The sequence below is a fragment of the Corvus brachyrhynchos genome, unplaced genomic scaffold, assembly GCF_000691975.1.
Source record: "Corvus brachyrhynchos isolate BGI_N302 unplaced genomic scaffold, ASM69197v1 scaffold44, whole genome shotgun sequence".
Taxonomy (NCBI): Eukaryota; Metazoa; Chordata; class Aves; order Passeriformes; family Corvidae; genus Corvus; species Corvus brachyrhynchos.
The window spans coordinates 8212773-8234135 of NW_008238359.1; the positions used below are offsets into that span (position 1 = coordinate 8212773).

The 21363-nt window shown below is 39.3% G+C and overlaps 1 protein-coding gene across 1 annotated transcript in view; it reads left to right on the forward strand.

Annotated features, from left to right (window-relative positions):
* FAT3 (FAT atypical cadherin 3) overlaps window positions 1-21363 on the forward strand; it is a 338586-nt gene that overhangs the window by 235064 nt on the left and 82159 nt on the right. Inside the window, exons 7-10 of the mRNA XM_008634940.2 lie at window positions 3439-3578; window positions 13450-13725; window positions 15283-15493; window positions 18841-21363. The exon at window positions 18841-21363 is cut by the window's right edge and continues 701 nt beyond it. Coding sequence (XP_008633162.1) covers window positions 3439-3578; window positions 13450-13725; window positions 15283-15493; window positions 18841-21363 — 3150 coding nt within the window. The remainder of the gene's footprint in view (window positions 1-3438; window positions 3579-13449; window positions 13726-15282; window positions 15494-18840) is intronic.

Sequence of the window (21363 nt, forward strand, 5' to 3'; positions counted from 1 at the left end):
ATTGCAAGCACATTAGCAAAGACAGCTTCTACATATCTGAAAAAGCAGGGTTTAGTAGACAATGAAAAGGAAAGCATGTGCCAAATGATGGAAAGTGGAATAAGTAATGAAAATGCACATTAATAAAACTGAGCAGCTGAACAAAATGCCATCATTCTTAGCCGAAGATTGTGATCAAAGAAACTGTTAAATGGACAATAGTAAAATTGTTAAAACTGACTCTGTGGGATCTTGCGGCACTGCAGACAAGCTCACTTCAAAAGGGTTGGTACAGACACAGCATCAGGCTTTCAAAAACAGCGTCCAGTATCCCAGAAGCCGACACTTTCTCAGCTGTTACCTCCTAGGCCCTCAGCCCTCCAACCTCTACAGGGGCACCTTAGGAAGGAAATGGTTTCATGTGGAGTTCCTAGCTGCAAAAGTAATGAAAAGATTCATTTGTTTTTACACAAGAATGATACCTCTCTCTTTGTGCAACTCCAGCACCCATCTTTCAGAGATGATTGTGGTGGATGCTTCTCTGGGTGCTTCACAGTAGACCTTGCATAGACTTAACACATCTGTAAGACTCTTAATGTTTAACTTTTGTAGCATTTATATGTAATTCATTAATTCTTCAGTGTTTAGTGCAGCTTCAGAAGCATTTATCATACGGCGACCTGTTTTGAGTGTATATGAAGGCTGAGGAGCAACATGAGCCATTTGCAGACTGCCTCTAGTACTGCAGATGAGAGGCAGGATCCAATATCTCAGGCAGTATTCCCAGAAGTTCATCCATCTGCATGGTGGTTCTTCTGACTATGGTCTGTTAAAATGTAGAAGACTGAATCATGAATAATTCAGGGCTTCACTCCAAAATAGATTATAATAACAAATCTCACAGCAGGATGTTCTCTGATCCATTTCTGCCTCAGTGTTTGATGCAATTTCTCCCTTGTTTAATAGAAAACGATTCAATGTAGAAGGAACTGCATTGCCTGGTTACTTACAGGTGAAGGCTGGGGTAGCTGGCACCAAGATTAATTTGTTTGTCACTAGACCAACTTGGAAGATGTGAATAATGTGTAAAAAATTCACATGATGGATTCAGTTCTTATTTTAGGGGAAGAGTATATACTTCACTTAATGGAAATGTCTTGAAGAAGTTGGTCTATTTGCAATAGACTATGTGGTGCCCTGAAAACCCGGCTCTGAGCCAGCAGAAGGTCATTTAAAACATTTGTTGCCGATCCTTCCATGTTACTTCTTGGAAGTTTTAAAGGCAGGTTTTTTTGGAAGTGTGTGCCAGTTGATAGCATATAATTTTTGATTGTTCATTAAGATGGTTATTAAGCATCTCAAAGTATAGACTTTCACTTTGTTTTCATGGTTATCAGTATGAAACATTCTCTTTGTTAAAGTGCCTACTGTCCCAAGGCTAGTTTCATTTCAGCTGAGATTTCCTTGCATGAATCTCAAGCTCTTTTCTTCAAAGAAGGTTTTCATGGTGCAATTTTTCTCAAGTAATTCAATTTAAAACATTAATTTTTCTTCCATACTAACTTTTTTTTTAAAGAAAAAAAAGAGCATCGAAGATATAATCCATGTTCAAATACCTTGCTGTTGCTTAAATATCAAGGACAGCTTGCAGAATGAGGGTAAGGAATAAGCAATGTTTCTATTCACCATAAATGACAACAGATCCAGTGGCAGTGCTTTCCTGGAAAACCACAACTTCATCTATTAGGCTTAGACCTATATATATGTACATACATCTATTCAACTTGTGGAAGTCTGATGGCACATCTGAAATTACTGGATTTGGATCATTTCAGTGGGCAGAAGTTCACCAATTCTGTCTTTCCTCTGCAGCAGTCAACTGCATTCTTATTCTTCTTCCCATTTTCTTCTACTCATCCCTGAATGCCTTTCAAGGCAAAAATGGACAGAGCAGTGCTTCTTCCAGCTTACCCTTTCTTTGCAATAGCCTGTGCAAGAGGTAGAAGTGAGGGTTCCTTCACATTAAGGAATTCAGGGGCTGCGATTTTGCTGTTTCCCCCTAATCTTCAACTTCTTCAAATGCCAAAACCTTCTTCTCTCACTAAATGCATGACTGCTTCTGAGAATAATGTCAGTTCCTGGTCAGCAAACCATGCAGATAGGAGAGCACGGAGGACTCTCCCCTTCTCTACTCAGTCTCCAGCCCTAAAATTTTGAGAGCCATTTTGTGACACTAGCAGCCATTCACATCTCTCTCTCTTTATATATATTGCACCTGAGCTAAGTCAGTGGGATGGATATTTTTCTACCTGTGGACCTTATCTCAAGAGCTTTGAGCAGCTGTTACACGAGTCTCATAACCGGTGGGGTTTGAAGGGCTTTTCCTCTCTGTAGAACCGGGTGGTCAGAGAATGTAGCTAGTGGCACTGAGTTGCTGTGTGATGAATATACCTTAAGAGTTTGTTTGTCAGCAGTGTTGTGCCCCACCTCTCCCTGTCCCTAGCCTCCAAAAATTTTGGACTCAGCTAATACTAAATTACACTCTATAAATGAGTGAGTAAGAAAACAGCTTATCAGCAGGGAGTGTGTGCTTTGCTTTTGAAAATAATGAGTGGTTCAAGTTTATAAACTGTAGCTGTGGCTGACAAATCTTATAACCCTTCAATCTCAAATTATATTTGAGATTATATTATTTATAGCTTTCTTTTACTTTTTAATAGATTTTTTCTTTTTCTTTTCTTTCTTTCACTCAATACTCAGCAGGGTTTTCCCACTGCTGCATCATTCAGTGAGTGACAGGGAAAGGGTATGTTAATGTTAGAACAGTGCTTTGTGAGGGGTTTTTTTTATTGAAGGGAATTTAGGATGTGTATCCTGTCAGATCTATTTGAATAATTCCTAAAAGACTAGCAGGATTTGACCTTTGCTGCCAGTAATTATCATTGTCCTTGGTATTAACATAACAAATCTCTATTTGCATTTTTAAAATTTATTATAATTGTAATTTTTAAAAACGCAGATGATGGTATTTGCACCCAGAAGCATCAGTGAGAATTTCCTGAAAATAAAATTTATAGAATAAAACCTTCTTGAAATTACTTTTATACAAAAAGATAATTATTCTTGTTCATTATTCAAACCACAAGGGCACACATCTTAGGGGCTTATAGCCATTTGATTCTTTTTATAGATTCAGCTATGTTTTACTTAAATCTACTGCTAGATTTTTATTCTTTTTTTTTGGCAATGCATTTTAATGATATCTGCTTTTCAATATACAAACTGTGCTTTGAAATATAAATGAGTTATGAACAAAGAAGTCTCACTAGACGTACTGTGTATGCTAAGGCAGGCCGTTAAGATGGATGACACGAAACAGATATGCCCACTTTTAGGAATATTTGCAATGGAAGTTCTCCAGAGATGGCTAATTTGATTGTGTTTTTGTGCAATAATTAGGAGGGAATTACGATAGTTCTTTCGACGCGGACAAGGGAGCGGGCACTATTGTCATTGCAAAGCCCCTGGATGCAGAGCAGAGGTCAATGTATAATATGACTGTGGAGGTCACCGATGGAACAAACATTGCCTCAACTCAGGTAGAATACCACATTCCTTTCTTGGCAAGTTATCCATTTGTTACTGGAATGTATATGCTATAAAAATTAATAATTTTTCCATTCAAGTGAAACCTCATCCTTTGAGACCACCAATAACTAATGGAGGGGATATTTTTCAGAGCCTTTCCATCTGGCTGTAAAGAATCGGCTGTTGAATGTTTCAAAGCGTGATTTCTCCTTTTGTTCTCTTCCTGCTCACATGAAAGTAATTTGCCTTCCTCCAGCTGAGGGAGTCCCTATCACAGGCAGCAAAGCCTAGATTTTGACAATTGTGTCGCCCCATAATGGTCCAAAATACAATAGTGCTTCCATGGTGTTGGGGAATATTGCTATTGATTGTGTTAAATGGAGTTTATACCTCTCATCCTCCAAAGACCCAAATGTGGGACACAGGATCAATTGTTCAGAAAAGAAATTGTTCAGAGGCAAAACTTAAAATTCAAAGAATCCCTCCTTTAGTGTCACTGCCTACGAGTACATTGTCTTCTGTGAAACAGCCCCACTGAACCTTTTAAAACCAGGCTTGCTTATCAGGCTCGGTGCCTTTCATCTATTAAAAGTTGGGTCAGACAAACGTGAAGGGCTGGGGTAAAGCTGGCTCTGACACATCCTTGCAGGAGAGACCCTGACGCAGAGCCTGGGTATCTGTTCAGTGGGAACCAGTCTGGAACTGGGTCATGGCACAGGGACGGGCACTCTGAGGTCCAGGTGGCACCAGGAAGACTTCAAACAGCGAAATGCTTCGATATGAGGTGGAGTTGTGGGCTATGGATTACTCAGGGCCTGAAATTCTACATCTGAGTTACTCCCAAGGGGAAATGAAAAAAACATAGGATTGTGGTGTAACTTGCTTCTTTATAATGCAGAAGGAAGACCTGAACATTTTTTATGTTTACATATATGCCTGCACACACAGATGCTTCTGTTGTACCTTGCCTTTTTGCTCAAATGCTTTGGATGTAAATCTGTATTCACTGAGCCACAACACCAGCTTTCCTAAGAAATTGTTAAATCATTGAGTGCTTTCTCAATCTGAATTTCTGTTTACAACCAGCCCTAAAATATCTGATAATTTCTGCCAATAATCCACCTTGGTAAGAAAACATCAGTTTTCTTACCAAGTCAGGTGATAGGAAATGCACTGTTTTTCTCTGTTAGTTTCAGAATTAATTGCATCTCTGCTAAAAACATCCCTGACTTTAAGCTTGATTATATCTGGCCCATGTTCCCTTTTACGCCTTTCTCTGCTCAGTTAAGGAACTCTTTAAAAACCACTATTTTCTCCCCAGGAAGGCACTCACAATACTCAAATCACCTCCCAGTCTTCCGGTAGACAAGCAAAGGAGAATGACTGACCTCTTTATGTTCCCTTTCCATAAGGCATTTTCTTCAACTCTTGAGTAGTCTTTTTGTTATGCTGTGTTTTTAAATCTTGACTACATTCTTAGTCCACATTTCAGATGGTGTTGAATGCCTAATGTTTATTTATTTTTTGTTTCTTGCAAACATTTCAGCCAAAAAAATATTAAAAAGCTTAGGGAATTTCAACCATGCTGGATAAAAGTAATTTCTCTTCTTATGGATGTTGCGTTCATTGTTTCTGCAGCTTTTGATTTAATAAATTGACCCCCGTAATAGTCCTCAAAACCTATTTGGATGAAACGCCTACATTTTTAATTAAAACATATGGTAAAAACATATTTCAGTAAAGCTGTTGCATTCTAAAAGAGGCCTGAGCATTCTTTTTAACAGTGATGTGACCCATTTGGGAATGTAAGATAGTTTCAGATTGCAATAGAACAGCAGGAATGATCACTGGTGGGTTCAGACCCTTCCTTCCCCCACCTTCTTCTCTCTGTGTGAATACTGTTTAATTATTTAATTGTGGCCAGGGTATCCGAGCATGTGTTTCTTTTGGTCTTCACAATAGAGATTTCAAAAGCGATTGTTATCTCAAAACTGCCAGAATTATGGCCTGCCTATTTATTGCTCCATTTTGCAAAGCTTTCCTACTGTATTTCTGGGTGTACTTTGGAGCCTTTGGTTACCTTCTTCATCGTAATTGCCTTTTAGAAGAATAATAAATAAATAAAAAGTAAAACTGATAGCTTTAATTAAAAAATGTCATGGAATAGGTCATCTACTGATGGCTCTCAGTGGCCTTATTCTGAGTTTTGGTAAAGCAACATCAGGAATGATCACTGGTGGGTTCAGACCCTTCCTTCCCCCACCTTCTTCTCTCTGTGTGAATACTGTTTAATTATTTAATTGTGGCCAGGGTATCCGAGCATGTGTTTCTTTTGGTCTTCACAATAGAGATTTCAAAAGCGATTGTTATCTCAAAACTGCCAGAATTATGGCCTGCCTATTTATTGCTCCATTTTGCAAAGCTTTCCTACTGTATTTCTGGGTGTACTTTGGAGCCTTTGGTTACCTTCTTCATCGTAATTGCCTTTTAGAAGAATAATAAATAAATAAAAAGTAAAACTGATAGCTTTAATTAAAAAATGTCATGGAATAGGTCATCTACTGATGGCTCTCAGTGGCCTTATTCTGAGTTTTGGTAAAGCAACATTTTAAGAATTTTGTTCCGTGTACACAGTACCACATATTTTTAACTGTAGCTGCAGGAAGATACGGTCGAAGATGAAGCAAATAGAAAGCAATTTTGTAAATACATCCTTTTGAATGATGGTTTATTATGAAGCAGCTGATGATCACCATGTGCAATGGAACACTCTTGCTTTTTATTCCACCCCAGCTGTTCTCCTTTATCTCTTCCTGGCCTTTTGTCTGTTACACAGTTGAAGGTGGTAAAATACAGCATAAAAATGCCAAAGATTTTTGTTTGGGTAACATGATCCCTGGCATGGACTTGGTGAAGTTTCTTCAGCAATGTTCCTGCATGCCTTAAACTCCGATGAACTGTTCACTTCCTTCATGCCTTCCTGTGCACATGGTTCATTACCGTACCATGAGAGGAAGGAAAGCATTTTGATTTAAAAGTTGCATCTGTTGTAATAATGGTTTCACTGTTATGAAAAGAGGCAAAAAGAACATACGGAGTATTAACAAAAAAAAGTTACAAACTTTCTGTGTAACCAAAAGCCTACTTGTTTTGGGCATGATCAAGGTTTCCAAAAGAAATACAGTCTCCAAAGTGAACACCAAAGTGCCAGGACTTGTTGAGCCACTGCCACTCACCATGCTGCCCATCCACCTAAGCCTGAACCATCCAGGCAGCAGTTGGGATGAGAAGGGATGGAGAAGGCAAAATACGAAGAAATGTTGACTTGTTTGATTTATATATTTGAAGTGTGGGTATAAAACTTCAGTCACAGTAATTAACTTCTAGGATGGCTAAGTCTCCTGACTTAGCCAGGGAGAGCTTTTGCTTTTTCCCTTTCTTTTATCCATCATTGCTTGAGGCCACACAGTCATTTATTAAAGGCTGAAGGCATACGTTTGCTCTAAATTCCCATGAAACACAATTCCTGCAGCTGCCAGGCGAGCTGTTTGCCTTGCAGAGGGATCAGGGCTTCTGTATCCTGTGTGCTGGGGAGAGAGCCAGGACAGCAGCTCTGTGCAGTGACGCTGCTCCTTGCCACAGCCATCACCTCCCTTTGGGCTGCAAAGGGGTCTTGTGCCCTTGCTTGAGCACAGAGAGGTCTCTCCCAACAAGGAATCATTATAATGGCATCTAAATGCCTGCTTCTGCCACAATTTTGACTAACTGAGTGTGCAACATTAGGAATTCTCCTGGTCATGAGTCAGGTTTATCCCAAACCCCTTTTTTTTACTGAACAACTCAGATCTTTTACATACAAGCACAGCAGAGGAATAGAATAGCATTTATTTATTTATTTGTAGTGCATACTCGCGAGTTTTGCTAAAATACCCACAGGAGCAGAGTACAGGGGGTAATCATTGAACTATCATGTAAGTTATTATAACATTTCACTGTTATTGAGAATGTTGTCCTAGCAGATAATTACGTTTTTCTAACAACCTCTGGAGTGATGTTACTATGTGAAAAATATGGTTTTACTCCTTGCTTATTTTCCTACCTTCTCCTTCTTTCTCATCATCCTAACTTCTGTAGAAAAGATGTGCTAGAGCACGAAGGCTGTTGCTTCCAATCTAGGAGACAAAAAGAGCCTCCGTTTCACTTGTTGCAAAACCACCTATTTCCCTGCAGAGTGGGCACTCAGAGGGTAACATGCAATTCCCTCTGAAAAGCTTTTGCAGATCAATACATGTTCGCTTACAATACCTTCTGCTGGAGCCAACCAGACTGGAAGAGCAGACAGAAGAAGTTACTGCTCCATGCCCCTTTCTGTCTCTCCCTGCAGAAGGTTTTGGACTTGCATTTGTTCTTGTGCTGAGGATTGACTTTAAACTCTGAGTTTCTGTCTCACCTTTCAGAGATCACCTTTTATTTACAACATTTTCTTAAGAGGAGCTGATCAGCCACCCTGAGTGCAGGTGGTTCTCTTTAAATGAATGGTGAAAAGCTCTTCTTAGAGGACCATGGCCAAAATGTAGAGCAGACATTAGAGCCCGCCAGAAGTAGTTCTGGGCTGTGGATTCTTCTAGGGCAGAAAAAGAGACATGGGGATTCAATTCAGTTTTTCACTTTTGCTCTGTTGAACATTTCCTCCAAACTATAATGTGTCCAATCCTTAATTTTTTTTTTCTGTCACGTCCAGCAATCTCAGCACTGCATTGAAGCAAAGATTTTTCCTTCAATTTTAACATAACACAAAGAACGCAGTAAAGTATAAATAACTGGCCACTGAGGCTGGTAGGGAAACTTAATTTTTGTGTTAAGGTTGGGATTTGGAGGAAAGAAAAACTTGTCAGGGAGTAGAAAATAAAGCTATGTGGTAACACTATTGAAAGCAGTATTTAAATCAAAATAGGTTTCAAAACCTGTACAGAATTGTAACCTGAGTTTAAATAATTCAGTCACTTAATAGGTTGTACTACAACACTGTGCCCAGACCAAGCAATTAGCCAAGCAGATTCTTCCAGCTTCAAATGTCTGTAAAGCAGCTGCTGGCATTTACCCAGTTTTCACTCAAATACGTCTGTGCCTAAACCAAAGGTATTTGTTATGGGCAACATTAAAAACAGCTTTGGAGAGACTTCCTGCATTAGGTTTTGTCCTGCTTTGATTTGATTGTATTTCTCTAGGCCTTTCACTTACCATTTTGAGTACAAAGTCTTTGCTAATGCTCTGAGTGTTACTTTGCCTAATTTGTAATCTTGGAGGCCCATGATTCCTTTATTTGAAACTTGCTTTAACTGTGGGAAATAGGAAGTGAGCAGGGAAAAGCAAGTCTTTTATAGCGAAGCGCTTGTTCAGACTATAAATTAGACTCCACACAATGGACGCAGAAGGAGGCAAGCCTGCCTTTCTGAAGCCCACAATGCTCTGGAAAAGATACAGGCTTTCAAGAAGAACCAGGCAGAGACTGGTTTGCTGCATGTTTGCTTTATGAGCGCGGAAAAAAGACTTGCAACTAATGTTTGTCAATGAAGAGTAGTTCGGTCAGTAATCTTGAACAGTCCTCAGCGAAGAGGAATCCCTGCTTAGCAGCCAACAAATAGTAAACATTTCCATTCGTCACCTTTTGGAGATGTGTTGGGAAACTTTTAAAGCCTGGCTTTGATTCCACACAGTGGGTATTGTCACAGCTTAACACCCCAGGCATCTATGCGGTAATAAAGGATATTTATGCCACACAGCTCATTCTTGCCATATCTTCCATTTGGAAATAAATATGGAGAAAATATTAAATTACACAGACACTGGGAGTCTTTGAGTCACTTCAGTAGTATAACACTTGATTTGAGGTGAAAGATGTGCTACCAGCTGGCTAAAGCATAATACTTCAGGGACTCTTCTGCTGACCCTTTTGAAGTCAATAGGAAATTTGCCAGTAGAACCAATACTTTATGCCTAAAGTTGGCAGCCATTACATGAATTTGAGAAACTTTCCTCATATTAACAATCTGGCAGCACTCAGTTTACTCAACTTCACGTATGTTTGTAGGATCAGGTTTTCTATGAACCTGGTGTTCATGTCAGTGTCACATTTTCCTTTATTGAAGAAAAGGGTCCCTCTTTTCAAGTAACATCTTACGGGAAGTTATCCTGCTTGAGCAGGAAATCTGCGTAAGAAGGATGGCATTTTAAAGTGACCTAATAAAAGGGATGTGGCTCAAATAAAACACCTTCCCCAGCTTTACCACTGCCCTTCACCCATGGTTTTGGTAACCTTGCTGCAAGGCATTGTTTTCTTGGGCAAAATATGGGGACAACAGTCACTTGCTCTATAAAAATGTAAGAACTGAGGGACTAGTACCTATTTAAAATGGGACTTAAACTCTATTTTCTTTTACCTGGTTTTGTTTCAAGTACCTCCCAAGATAGTTCAATTTTTAAGAAGATTAAAGAGTTCCGTGGATAGGTTTAACAGAGCTCTGTATAATCAGTATTCCCATATATAACCTAACTTTCTTTTGTTGCAAGGAAAATACACCCCCCTCTATTAAAGGAGAGAAATGTTAAAATTACATTTGACACTCGGGAATTTTGAGGGACAGCTGACAAAAATTAGAAATGCTCTTAACTGCTTAAATAGAAGAAATTGTGAATTAATAATGACTTCTTTATTCATTAGCATCTCTAACCCACCGTCTTCCATCTCCAGATGGAAGTGGCTGTTGAAGTGCAAAGTATGTAATAAATAATGTGTATTTCAATGTGGATCACTTGACAAATCATTAAAATACTGTCATCTCTAGGGAGGAAGATGCCTGCCACTTAAATAGGCACTTAATCAGTTTTACAGTAGATGTAAAGTGAAAGAGAGAAAATGAAAAAAAAGGAAAAATAAGTTTTTTTCTGGCAATGATCAAAGCAATTTTAAGTGCATAGCTTCCTGTAAGTTTGATGATCGCAGTGAATGAGGTCCTCAATTTTTTTATCTTTTCCCCTCTCCATGCCTTGCACTCCCCAAGCACGATCATGTCCATAAGTGTGTCATGGCAATACCTTACACCTTTTTCAGTGGGAAGAAACTCTGCTCTGTGAATCTGTGCTGTAATTTCCACAGTCTCATGGGTTACCCTTGGTCTCTGATGCTGATCCAGTCCCACCCTGTGTAGTTTGTGCAGTCTAGTGAGGGCAGAAATCATGAAGCCGTGGTTTGGACAGTCATAGTGCAAGCTTTGGGATGGATAAACCTTTATGCCCTCCTCTGCTTTCTCAGTTTGCCAGTGATCCCAAAATGCATTAGATGTTATAGGAAGTGAATCCCTGCTCTGGGGTGATTATATACCATGCAGACAACATAGCATGTCACTTCTGTAACAGTACTTTTAAGAAACATTAGTGTGCTCCTGTGGATTTATTTTTTTGCCTTCCAGGACATTTTCAGCTTCCACACCCCAATTTTAAAAATAAATTCACAGATACAGGCCTGTCCCTCACATGGAAGCATACTTGTTCAAGGTAGGCTGTGCTCTACTAGCATCAGCAGAGTAAAACCCTCTTGGTGTTTTCAATCCATTTGAAAAGTTTTTACTTCTCTGTTGGGATGTCTAAAATGATACATGAGAAAGTTTTTGGCCATGAAGTAAAAGAAAAATAAATTATCTGTGTTAACAGTGCAGCAGTAAAATAATCCAGTCATGTTACAGTGGTACCTGTCAAGGACCGAGTATCAAAACTGCTCAAGAAAGATATCTATAAGTATTAAACACTGATTATCCCCAACTCCTATTGTTTCTTTGTCTCTTCCTTACACTAAAATGTGGTTCAGCACTGGCTGTGCATCCCATTAGATTAGAGGTCAAGTCTTTAATCTTCTCCTCAGGCTTTCTTTCATATGTTACAACTAGTTTCTTCAGATATTTGTAAGATGTAGGTTTGGGTTTCTTTTTGTCCTCGGTCAGGTCAGAAACATGCCTTGATATATTATAGCAACAATAAAAGTATAAAAAGCTAAGTAACTCTTCATCATTATTATAGGCCCAGCAATGTGTATTTCCCCCAGTTTTATTGCTATCTGTCCAAGACTGAAGCATAACTTAATATACGCTTCGCCCTGCTTCGCTCTGGCGTGCCGTAATCTGGTGAAAATGAAATTGTATGGAATGCAAGTCTTATGCCATTTAACTTACAGAGCATTTTATTTCAGCTGTCTTTTAAACAGTTCCCAGGCTAGTTCATTACAACTGCTTCTTACAACTGCTCATGTTCCTCCTGGTAATGTATTCTGCAAACCCTTCCGCATATCATGGAAATCTAAAGTTTCATTTCTCTCTGAGGCCAACATCTGTTTGTGCAATATTGCAGTAAAAGTATAGATGTATTTTTCTTCTGTTAAGAAAGTATGGGTGAACAGGGCTTGATCAAGCAAAATAATAAAATACTTGCTTTAAAAAGAGCTAAGTACTTTTCAAAGCAACAAAGAAAATATCATGAGTGATGGGTCCAGTCTCCTAGTCTGACCAAAGAGTCCTTTTCATGCCTTTCCCAAGTCATTAATTGGACTATTTCTTATTTAAAAGCCTTTGAGTAAAAAGCTTGCTCTGTTTCACTTACTGTAAAATTAGATGTGTGCTTTCACAGGCATATTCTGCAAAAGATACTTTTTGTTTCTAGCACTGAAAAAGAGTCAACTCTTCACATTTCAGCTTTCAGTGTTACACAATTTGTCAGGGCTTTTGCTGCCACACTGTCCACAGGAATCTATGGCATGCAAAGTCTAGAAAGCACATTTTCCCCAGGGAGTGACTTCTCCAATGGCAAAACCCACAAAATGTCATCAGAGTGACACATGCATAACGTAATTTGTGAAAGGCAAAGCTTGGAAAATAGTGATTCTTATTAGTTATCAGAGTCAGCTTGTGATACATTGAAATGGGTGTAATAGGCAGCAAGAGCAGCACGCTGGCCTGTTTTTCCCCTCTCCCAAGTTTCCTTAAGGATCAATACTGAGGTTTTAAAGACAAATTCGAAGCACACATTCATTTGAACACAGCATTCTTTCACATTTTTAGCATCCTACCATTCATAAACTGCAACAGAAAGGAGGCAAGTAGGTGTTGGAGGGGAAGTGAATTAGCTGGCAATAAAGGCAGCCATCACTGGCAAAGGAAAAGCAAGGATGTAACAAAAAAAATAATCCTTCTCTTTCACCAGTGCCCTTAGATCACCTGTCCTTGGTGGTACGTATTTATCTGTGTGGGGTAGGCTTGCATGGTACTGAGGTTGTGTCTCCTGTGCCCACCTCAAGTGGTGTAAGAGCAATCTGAGGTGTCAGAAGAACTTGACGTCTCCAATGCTGTCCCAATTTGACATTGCCACTAAGCCCCAACACAATATATTGGGCAGAAAACACAGGGTTCAGCTGAATCTTGATTGTATAAAAGCAGATTTAAGGATTCTTTTATAGTCTTGTGAATAGTGAAGGGGAAAGCAAATTACATAATAGCTCTAGAAGTCTCTTGTAACCAAAGCAGTTACAAGGAAGGACAAAACCTTTCCTTATGACCATTGTAGAAATATTTTCCAGTCTATACATACTGGAAATATGGACTACTTTATCAGGTTCTGATTAGGCCTTACAGTTAGGAACGTTTTACTTCCAAAGTCAAATCCTTTCTATTTCTTTTGATCTGAAAAGTAAGCATTTAATATTAAATAATGTTTCTCAATCCCACCGTGCAGCAGCCTAACATCTTCAGCCATCCAAAGTAAATTGCATTTCTCTAGGTGCTTATTCAGTAGTCTGACTAGACTTCAATAACTTCGAATTTTTTTTATTAACTGTAGGTTCTTATCAAAGTGTTGGATAACAATGATAATGGCCCAGAATTCTCTCAGCCAAGTTATGATGTCACCATTTCAGAGGACATCCTCCCTGATACTGAAATTCTGCAAATTGAAGCTATAGACAGAGATGAAAAGCATAAGCTGAGCTACACTATTCACAGCAGCATCGATACAGTCAGCATGAGAAAATTCAGAATTGATCCCAACACCGGGGTTCTCTATACGGCTGAGAGATTAGACCATGAAGCTCAAGATAAGCACATCCTTAATGTCATGGTAAGAATGCAATATTCCTTTGGGTCAGGACACAGTCATGGCTGCTTCAGGTACATGCATGGCGTAGTGTTTGTGTGAGCAAAGGACTCAGTGCAATAAGTAGTCACTAATTTAATCTTGCCTGCCCTGCTGCGTATTTATTTCACAGTTTTTATTTCGGCTTTTTGGGAAACTTTATTGTGAACTCATTGTATGGAATGTGATATGATTCGCTATCTCAAGGCAGAGCAAGCGGGAAATTATTTAATCTCTTGGCATCTGGTCGTCTCCCTCAAGGTAATTTTCAGAGTTTCTGAACTGAGGCTGAAAGTTATTTGAGAAGTTATTCACAGGGAGATAACTGCTTTCTTGCCATGGAGAACGCTACAGCCTTTCTGAATACAAACCTCATTTATAGCTTACTTTTATGGACTTACTTCAGTACATAAACTGTTGATATACAAAATAGCTTTCTTTTATCTACATTTCCAAATCTTGGGGTATACATAAAAATGTTAATTACCAATTTTTGCTTGGTGTGCCTAAGCTATAGAACATAAATCTGTCTGTTTTCAAGTGGAGATTGTATATCATAGACATATAATTTTTTTTTAATTAAAAGAGAAAAAAATCTATGTTAGTTTAAACATTGTAGTCCACTATTTTTTTTCACCACTTAAGACTTCTGTAGCAGAGGCCTTCTAAGGAGCTACTCATGGTGTATTAGGTACAGGGGCATCTTTGGCAGGGCACCCTAGGTAGCAGAAAGCTGCTGTGAGATGCAGCAAGCAGCAGCTGAGTGTGGTCTCCGCTCGCAAAATGAAATGTTGCAAGTCCTTTGGTAAGCAGACCAAGAAATAGCTATGAACTGAATCACAGAAACACATGGCTGACAGAGGTAATTCCGTGGTGCTTGGTTTTGATCTCCACCTGTTACAATAGGTCTTTTCCTCTGTTTAAGAAGAACCAAACTTTTGGGGATAGTGGTGGCAGGATTATCAGTGAAGCAGTGCTGAGGTATTTTGTGTGGGGTTGAGACAGGTGTGGTAACTTACACCTCTGTTAGCAGTTATCAGCAAGCACTTCATGAGGTAATTCCTACTCTGTTCACTATTGGTATCATCATCTTCCAAAAGGTATGTACATTTATAGTCATGAAGTAGTCAATTAGCAGCTACAAGCACTAGACTGACATGCTATATGCTGTAAAGCAGGCAATGGCAAGATAAAGACATGAGCATTCAGCAAGTATTTAAAAAAAAAGAGTATTTCTTGCGAACCTCAACCCAAATTTAAAATCTCTTGTGGTTGCCACTTCAAAAATTCATGTCATGATGGTTAGTTGCAATGCATTTCTTCACAATTAAAAAAAAAAGTCCCTAAGATCTTTCCTTTTTCTTTAATTTTACTATTTGCCATCTTGTGTGCGAATGTATTTCAGTGTTCTTTGGGACAAATGGATTTTTTTATTGCTTTGTATTAAATAGAACTGAAAGTAGTTTCCACACTCAGATGAGTAATATTTGTGAAGTTTTACTAGATGACTATGAAGTTCTGTGTTATGCACTTGTTCTATAGGTCCGAGATCAAGAATTCCCTTATAGACGAAACCTGGCCAGAGCCATCATAAATGTGGAAGACTCCAATGACCACAGTCCCTACTTCACCAGCCCATTGTACGAAGCCTCGGTGTTTGAATCAGCAGCAGTTGGATCAGCAGTGTTGCAGGTCACGGCTCTGGACAAAGACAAAGGAGAAAATGCAGAGCTCACCTATACTATTGAAGCAGGTTAGGACAGAGGCCAAAAGTGAAATATCACGGATCATGCCAGACACAGAACAGTGCTGTGATGGTGATCTGTCTTGACACACGATTCAGCTTCTTTGGTTTACTTTCTGCTGTACAGATGGGCAAAGGAGACACCTTCTTGTTGTTTTGTTGGGTTTTTTTTAAATTTTGTTTTGAAGCTACTATACCCAAAACCTGTCAGAACAAACTCATTCTGGAACAGGTTGCCCAAGAATGGTTATGGAGTCTCCTTTTCTGGAGACATGCAGAACCCCACAGGATCCTGTGCAACCTGCCGTAGCTGAACCTGCTTTAGCAGGGAAGTTGGACCAGATGCTCTCCAGTGGTCCCTTTCAAGCCCAACCATTCTGTTATTCTGTGACTGATTCTTATTCACGAGATGGCTACAGAGCCTGTTACCTCTTAAGCCATTGGGTCAAAGCCATCACAGAACATACCACAGTAGTAAAGCATTTGCATTATCTCTGACACACGTGCAAGTGAATGTATGTTTCTCTGAGTCAGATGAATCTGAAGTTAAGAATTATCTTTGAGATAAACCATTGGCAGATATATAAGGGGGGTAACTGGAAAAAGAGAGAAACAATTAGAAATTAATAGCCTTTGAATTTTGTAATGTTTCATTTCTACTTAGGGGGTTTTATTCCTAATATGAATCTTTCCACTGTACTAATAGCAAAACTTGAAACTTATATTGCTGTAAAAAAAAGTCGCAGGTACTTCAGATTGTCCCCATATTAGGCAGATCACAAGCCTTTCCCACCATTAGGCTCCTATCCTACTGGATCATTATTTATCCCTGTATTATTATAAAGACTTGTTACTAGCTAGGATAGCTTGTGTCAATTAGGAACAGGCTAAATGACAAATAAGCAATGAAATAAGAATATCTGCACCATCTCATACTGATTTAGCTTCATATAACAAGCTCACACCTTAAATTAAGATGATATAACTGGAAGTTTAGAGAAGACCCAAGGAACCATTTTTCTCTCATTATCGTGTATGCTCTGTGGAAGGAGATTACCTTCAGCAAACCAGAAGGTGAAGTCTTTTGCAGCTGAAAGTGTTGAACTTGGAGCGAGGAAGATGTTAGCACTCCAAATCAAATATTTCCTTTGTGCACTGCGTTTGGTCTTAGCAGTTATTTCTCAGTATTCTCCAGTGGCTTTTAACTTAGATTAGGGGCAGTCTTACACATGTCCAGACAGGACAATGCTGTGCCTTGTGGAACAAACTCTGAGCAGACTAGATCAGGTTCCTGGGGCAAAGTTTTTCAAGACTATTCCCAGCTTTTTCTTGACACCTTATTACTATTATGGGCTCCCAATCATCTAGAGGTGCCACCACAATGTAAAGAGCATCCTGACATCTTAGGAGTATGGTTCCCATTACACTGGTAATAGAATCAGGTATGATGCAGACAGAAAAATATTATGATTAGAAAAGATGCTTTAGCTATTAGATTATTTCTAGAGACTCTCTTTTTCATTACAGCCTGTTTCTGTTTCATCATGAGCTCTCCCTGCAATGTCAGACCTCAGACTTCCATTTACTGTAAGCCCCACACTCCTCCAGTTTCATTATTCACAGATGTCCCAATCTCAGATGCCTCAAAATTCAGTATTGTCTTGCTGTAGTTTCTAAGATCCATAAAATCTGCAGTTGAGGGTATTGATTTTAACGGCAGAATTCAGATTGTACACCGCTCTTTCATTCAGGGGAATTACTCACCTCATCTTACATTGCTCTGAAGAGAGCAATGGGTAAAAAAAAGTAGTTTATGTGTAATTTCATAAGAAATTCCTAAAGGAGAAGAACCAGCTCTGGCCTTGCAGGAGGCAGTCAGTGGCTCAAAATTATTTGTATTAGCAAGCACTGACAAAATAACTGCAGCAGCATTTGTAGTGTCTGGAAATGTGACAGATACTGTGATTTTTATGAGACTTTGTAGCTCTGGAAGACTCTTAGCTCCTGGGTGAATAGCGCAATTTTTGGTTTAGCCAGCAGAGTAAACTTTACTGATCTGAAAGGAAGGATATAAATAGAAAGCCACTACCAGTATTGAACTACATAGAGTAGTATGTATCTTAAATTAGCCTCCAGAATTTACAACAGATAGTGAATTGTATCTTAAAAATAGTTCTCATTACCTCACTTCATTTAGTATTCCATGTATTTGGCATTCCAACTACAATTTACACATGTATTGCTCTGCACAGCACCTGTAACAGTCACTATTAAAAAAAAAAATATCACCTGAGATATATTTCTCTCCAAGACTTGGATGGATGCTTGACTGTAGATTGGAAGCAGTTCTAGGTTTTAAGATGTGAATTGAAATAGAGGGAGCATGTTATAATGATTGAAATCACTGTAACTCAGTATATGCTGTTTGCTTTTAGAATCAAATTCAGAAATAGAGTCTGTATGCTTATATGTGCCATATACATATGAAGTATCCTATATTTTAAGCAAGCACTCAAATAAAACAGAAAATTATGGATTGCTAATTAAAGGTGATCTCTAATTACAGGGTAAGAATACATATAGAAAGTTTCGAACCTGTCTTGCTGAAGAAGAGATTGGCAAAAAGACCAGAAAGAAATAAAGGCCCCCCAAAAGTTCTCTGATCCAAACTTACTGTTTTCACCTTTATGCAGTGAATGATATCTGTGCTTTCATGTTGTAACAGGCATTTCATGACATTTTCTACTAAATCTCATTCATCTGGATTCATCCTCCTCAGAGATCATATGATAAACCTTTGGGCCACAAGACACTTGAATCTCTTTTCTATGCTATTTGCTCTGTTTTATTTTTTCTAAATGCCACTTTAACCTTTATATATTCAGTTCTTTGAGTCTTGAACTATTGTAATCTCCTGTATGGTTTCTTAATATCCCATTCAATTAGGAGCCTGAGTTGTTATCCATTAGTCATGTAATTGGCTTGTTAGCCTCTGATCTCATTTCTTTGCCTTAGGTGTACATGTATTTGACTAATTTCTATAACTTAGGGATGCTTTTCCTTACTTCAGTAGGAGTACTGTACATGCAGGTCTTGCTCAGATGCTGGTGCTCAGAATCAAGATAGAGGTAGCAACACTTGAGTTTCTGATGCTTTGAATACCTACACCATCTACTGAGCTCTCTGACTGGCAGAAAGAAAGGCTGGAAGGGCCTTCAGAATACTTATGTGTTGGGGATTTTTTGGGGTTTTTTTTAGTAACTTCCTTTAAAAATGCAGCTTATTGCTCCTGGTTTAAGTTGTCATCAAGTGAGTCATATTTCATTTCTAATCTCGTTCCAATATTTGTGTTTTAGGAAACACGGGAAACACATTCAAGATTGAACCAGTTTTAGGCATCATTACATTACTCAAGGAGCCAGACTTAACCACAATGGGACAGTTTGTTTTGTCAGTCAAAGTGACTGATCAAGGTTCTCCAGCTCTGTCTGCAACAGCAATTGTGCGGATATCTGTGACAATGGCAGATAACTCCCACCCTAAGTTTACTCTAAAGGAATACCAAGCAGAGGTTAATGAAAATATGGATATTGGTACTTCCGTCATTGCTCTCTCTGCAATCAGTCAGTCCACATTAGTGTATGAGGTTAAAGATGGCAATGTTGATGGAGTCTTCACCATAAACCCATATTCTGGAGTGATCACTAGTCAAAAGGCCCTTGATTATGAACGTGCTTCCTCCTATCAGCTCATCATACAGGCAACAAACATGGCAGGCATGGCATCAAATGCCACTGTGAACATTCAGATTGTTGATGAAAATGATAACCCACCAGTTTTTCTCTTCTCTCAGTACTCGGGCAGCATAAGTGAAGCTGCTCCTGTGAACAGCGTGGTCCGGAGTGCGAATAACAGTCCCCTCGTCATACGTGCCACTGATGCTGACAGCAACCAGAACGCTTTGCTTGTCTACCAGATTGTTGAATCGACTGCAAAAAAGTATTTCACAGTAGATTCCAGCACAGGTGCAATCAGAACAATTGCAAATTTAGATCATGAAACAATAGCCCACTTCCATTTTCATGTTCATGTTAGAGACAGTGGAAATCCCCAGCTTACAGCAGAGAGCCCAGTTGAAGTGACCATTGAGGTTACTGATGTCAATGACAACCCACCAGTCTTCAGCCAGGCCGTATTTGAGACAGTCTTGCTCCTGCCCACGTATATTGGTGTTGAGGTTCTCAAAGTCAAAGCTTCAGACCCAGATTCAGAGATTCCTCCTGAACTAACATTTAGTATAATTGAAGGCAATATGGACCATTTTTTAATTGACTCAAGCACAGGGGTACTCACCATTAAAAACAATAGTCTCTCCAAAGACCATTATATGCTAATAGTAAGAGTATCTGACGGGAAATTTTATAGCACTGCTATGGTCACAATAATGGTAAAAGAAGCCATGGATAGTGGACTCCATTTCACACAAAATTTTTATTCCACTTCTATCTCAGAAAACAGCACCAATATCACAAAGATCGCTGTGGTGAATGCTGTTGGCAACCGCCTCAATGAGCCTTTGAAATACAGCATATTAAACCCTGGAAACAAATTTAAAATCAAATCCACCTCAGGAGTCATTCAGACCACTGGCATCCCCTTTGACCGGGAGGAACAGGAGCTGTATGAGCTGGTGGTGGAAGCAAGCCGAGAGCTAGATCACCTCCGTGTCGCTCGAGTCGTGGTGAGAGTTTACATTGAGGACATAAATGACAATGCCCCAGTGTTTGTAGGACTTCCATACTATGCTGCTGTGCAGGTTGATGCTGAACCTGGTACCCTGATCTATCGAGTGACAGCTATTGATAAAGACAAGGGTGACAATGGTGAGGTGTCATACCTGCTGAAGGAAGACTACGGACATTTTGAAATTGATAGAGGATCTGGTAGTGTCACTTTAAAAGAAGCCTTTAATTCTGATTTGTCTAATATAGAGTACTTAGTTGTCATTCTTGCCAAAGATGGTGGTAACCCATCATTGTCTGCATTGGTAGAGCTCCCCATTACTATTGTTAACAAAGCAATGCCTGTGTTTGACAAGCCCTTCTATACAGCTTCCGTGAATGAAGATGTAGAAATGCACACACCAATTTTAAGCATAAATGCAACCAGTCCTGAAGGCCAGGGTATCATTTATATCATTGTCGATGGAGATCCCTACAACCAGTTTAATATCGACTTTGATACTGGAGTTCTGAGTGTCATCAGCCCACTGGACTATGAAATAAATTCCCTTTTCAAGCTGGTGGTGCGAGCCAGCGATGCCCTCACTGGCGCTCGTGCTGAGGTAACTGTGGACTTGATCATTAATGATGTTAATGATAATCCTCCAGTTTTTGATCAGTCAGCTTATAATGCTACTCTGTCTGAAGCTTCTTTGATTGGGACTCCTGTACTGCAGGTTGTTGCTACTGATGCTGACTCTGACAATAACAAGATTGTACAGTATCAGATAGTCCAGGACACCTTTAACAGCACTGACTATTTCCATATAGACAGTAGCAGTGGCCTAATTTTGACAGCCCGGATGCTGGATCATGAACTCATACAGCAGTGCAGCTTGAAAGTCAGAGCAACTGATAATGGCTTCCCACCACTGAGCAGTGAGGTTCTCGTTAGTATCTCAATAACAGATATGAATGACAACCCTCCAGTTTTTAACCAGCTAATATATGAGTCGTATGTGAGTGAACTGGCACCTCGGGGTCATTTTGTGACTTGTGTCCAAGCTTCTGATGCCGACAGCTCTGATTTTGACAGACTGGAGTACAGCATCCTATCAGGAAATGATCGGACCAGTTTTATCATGGACAGCAAGAGCT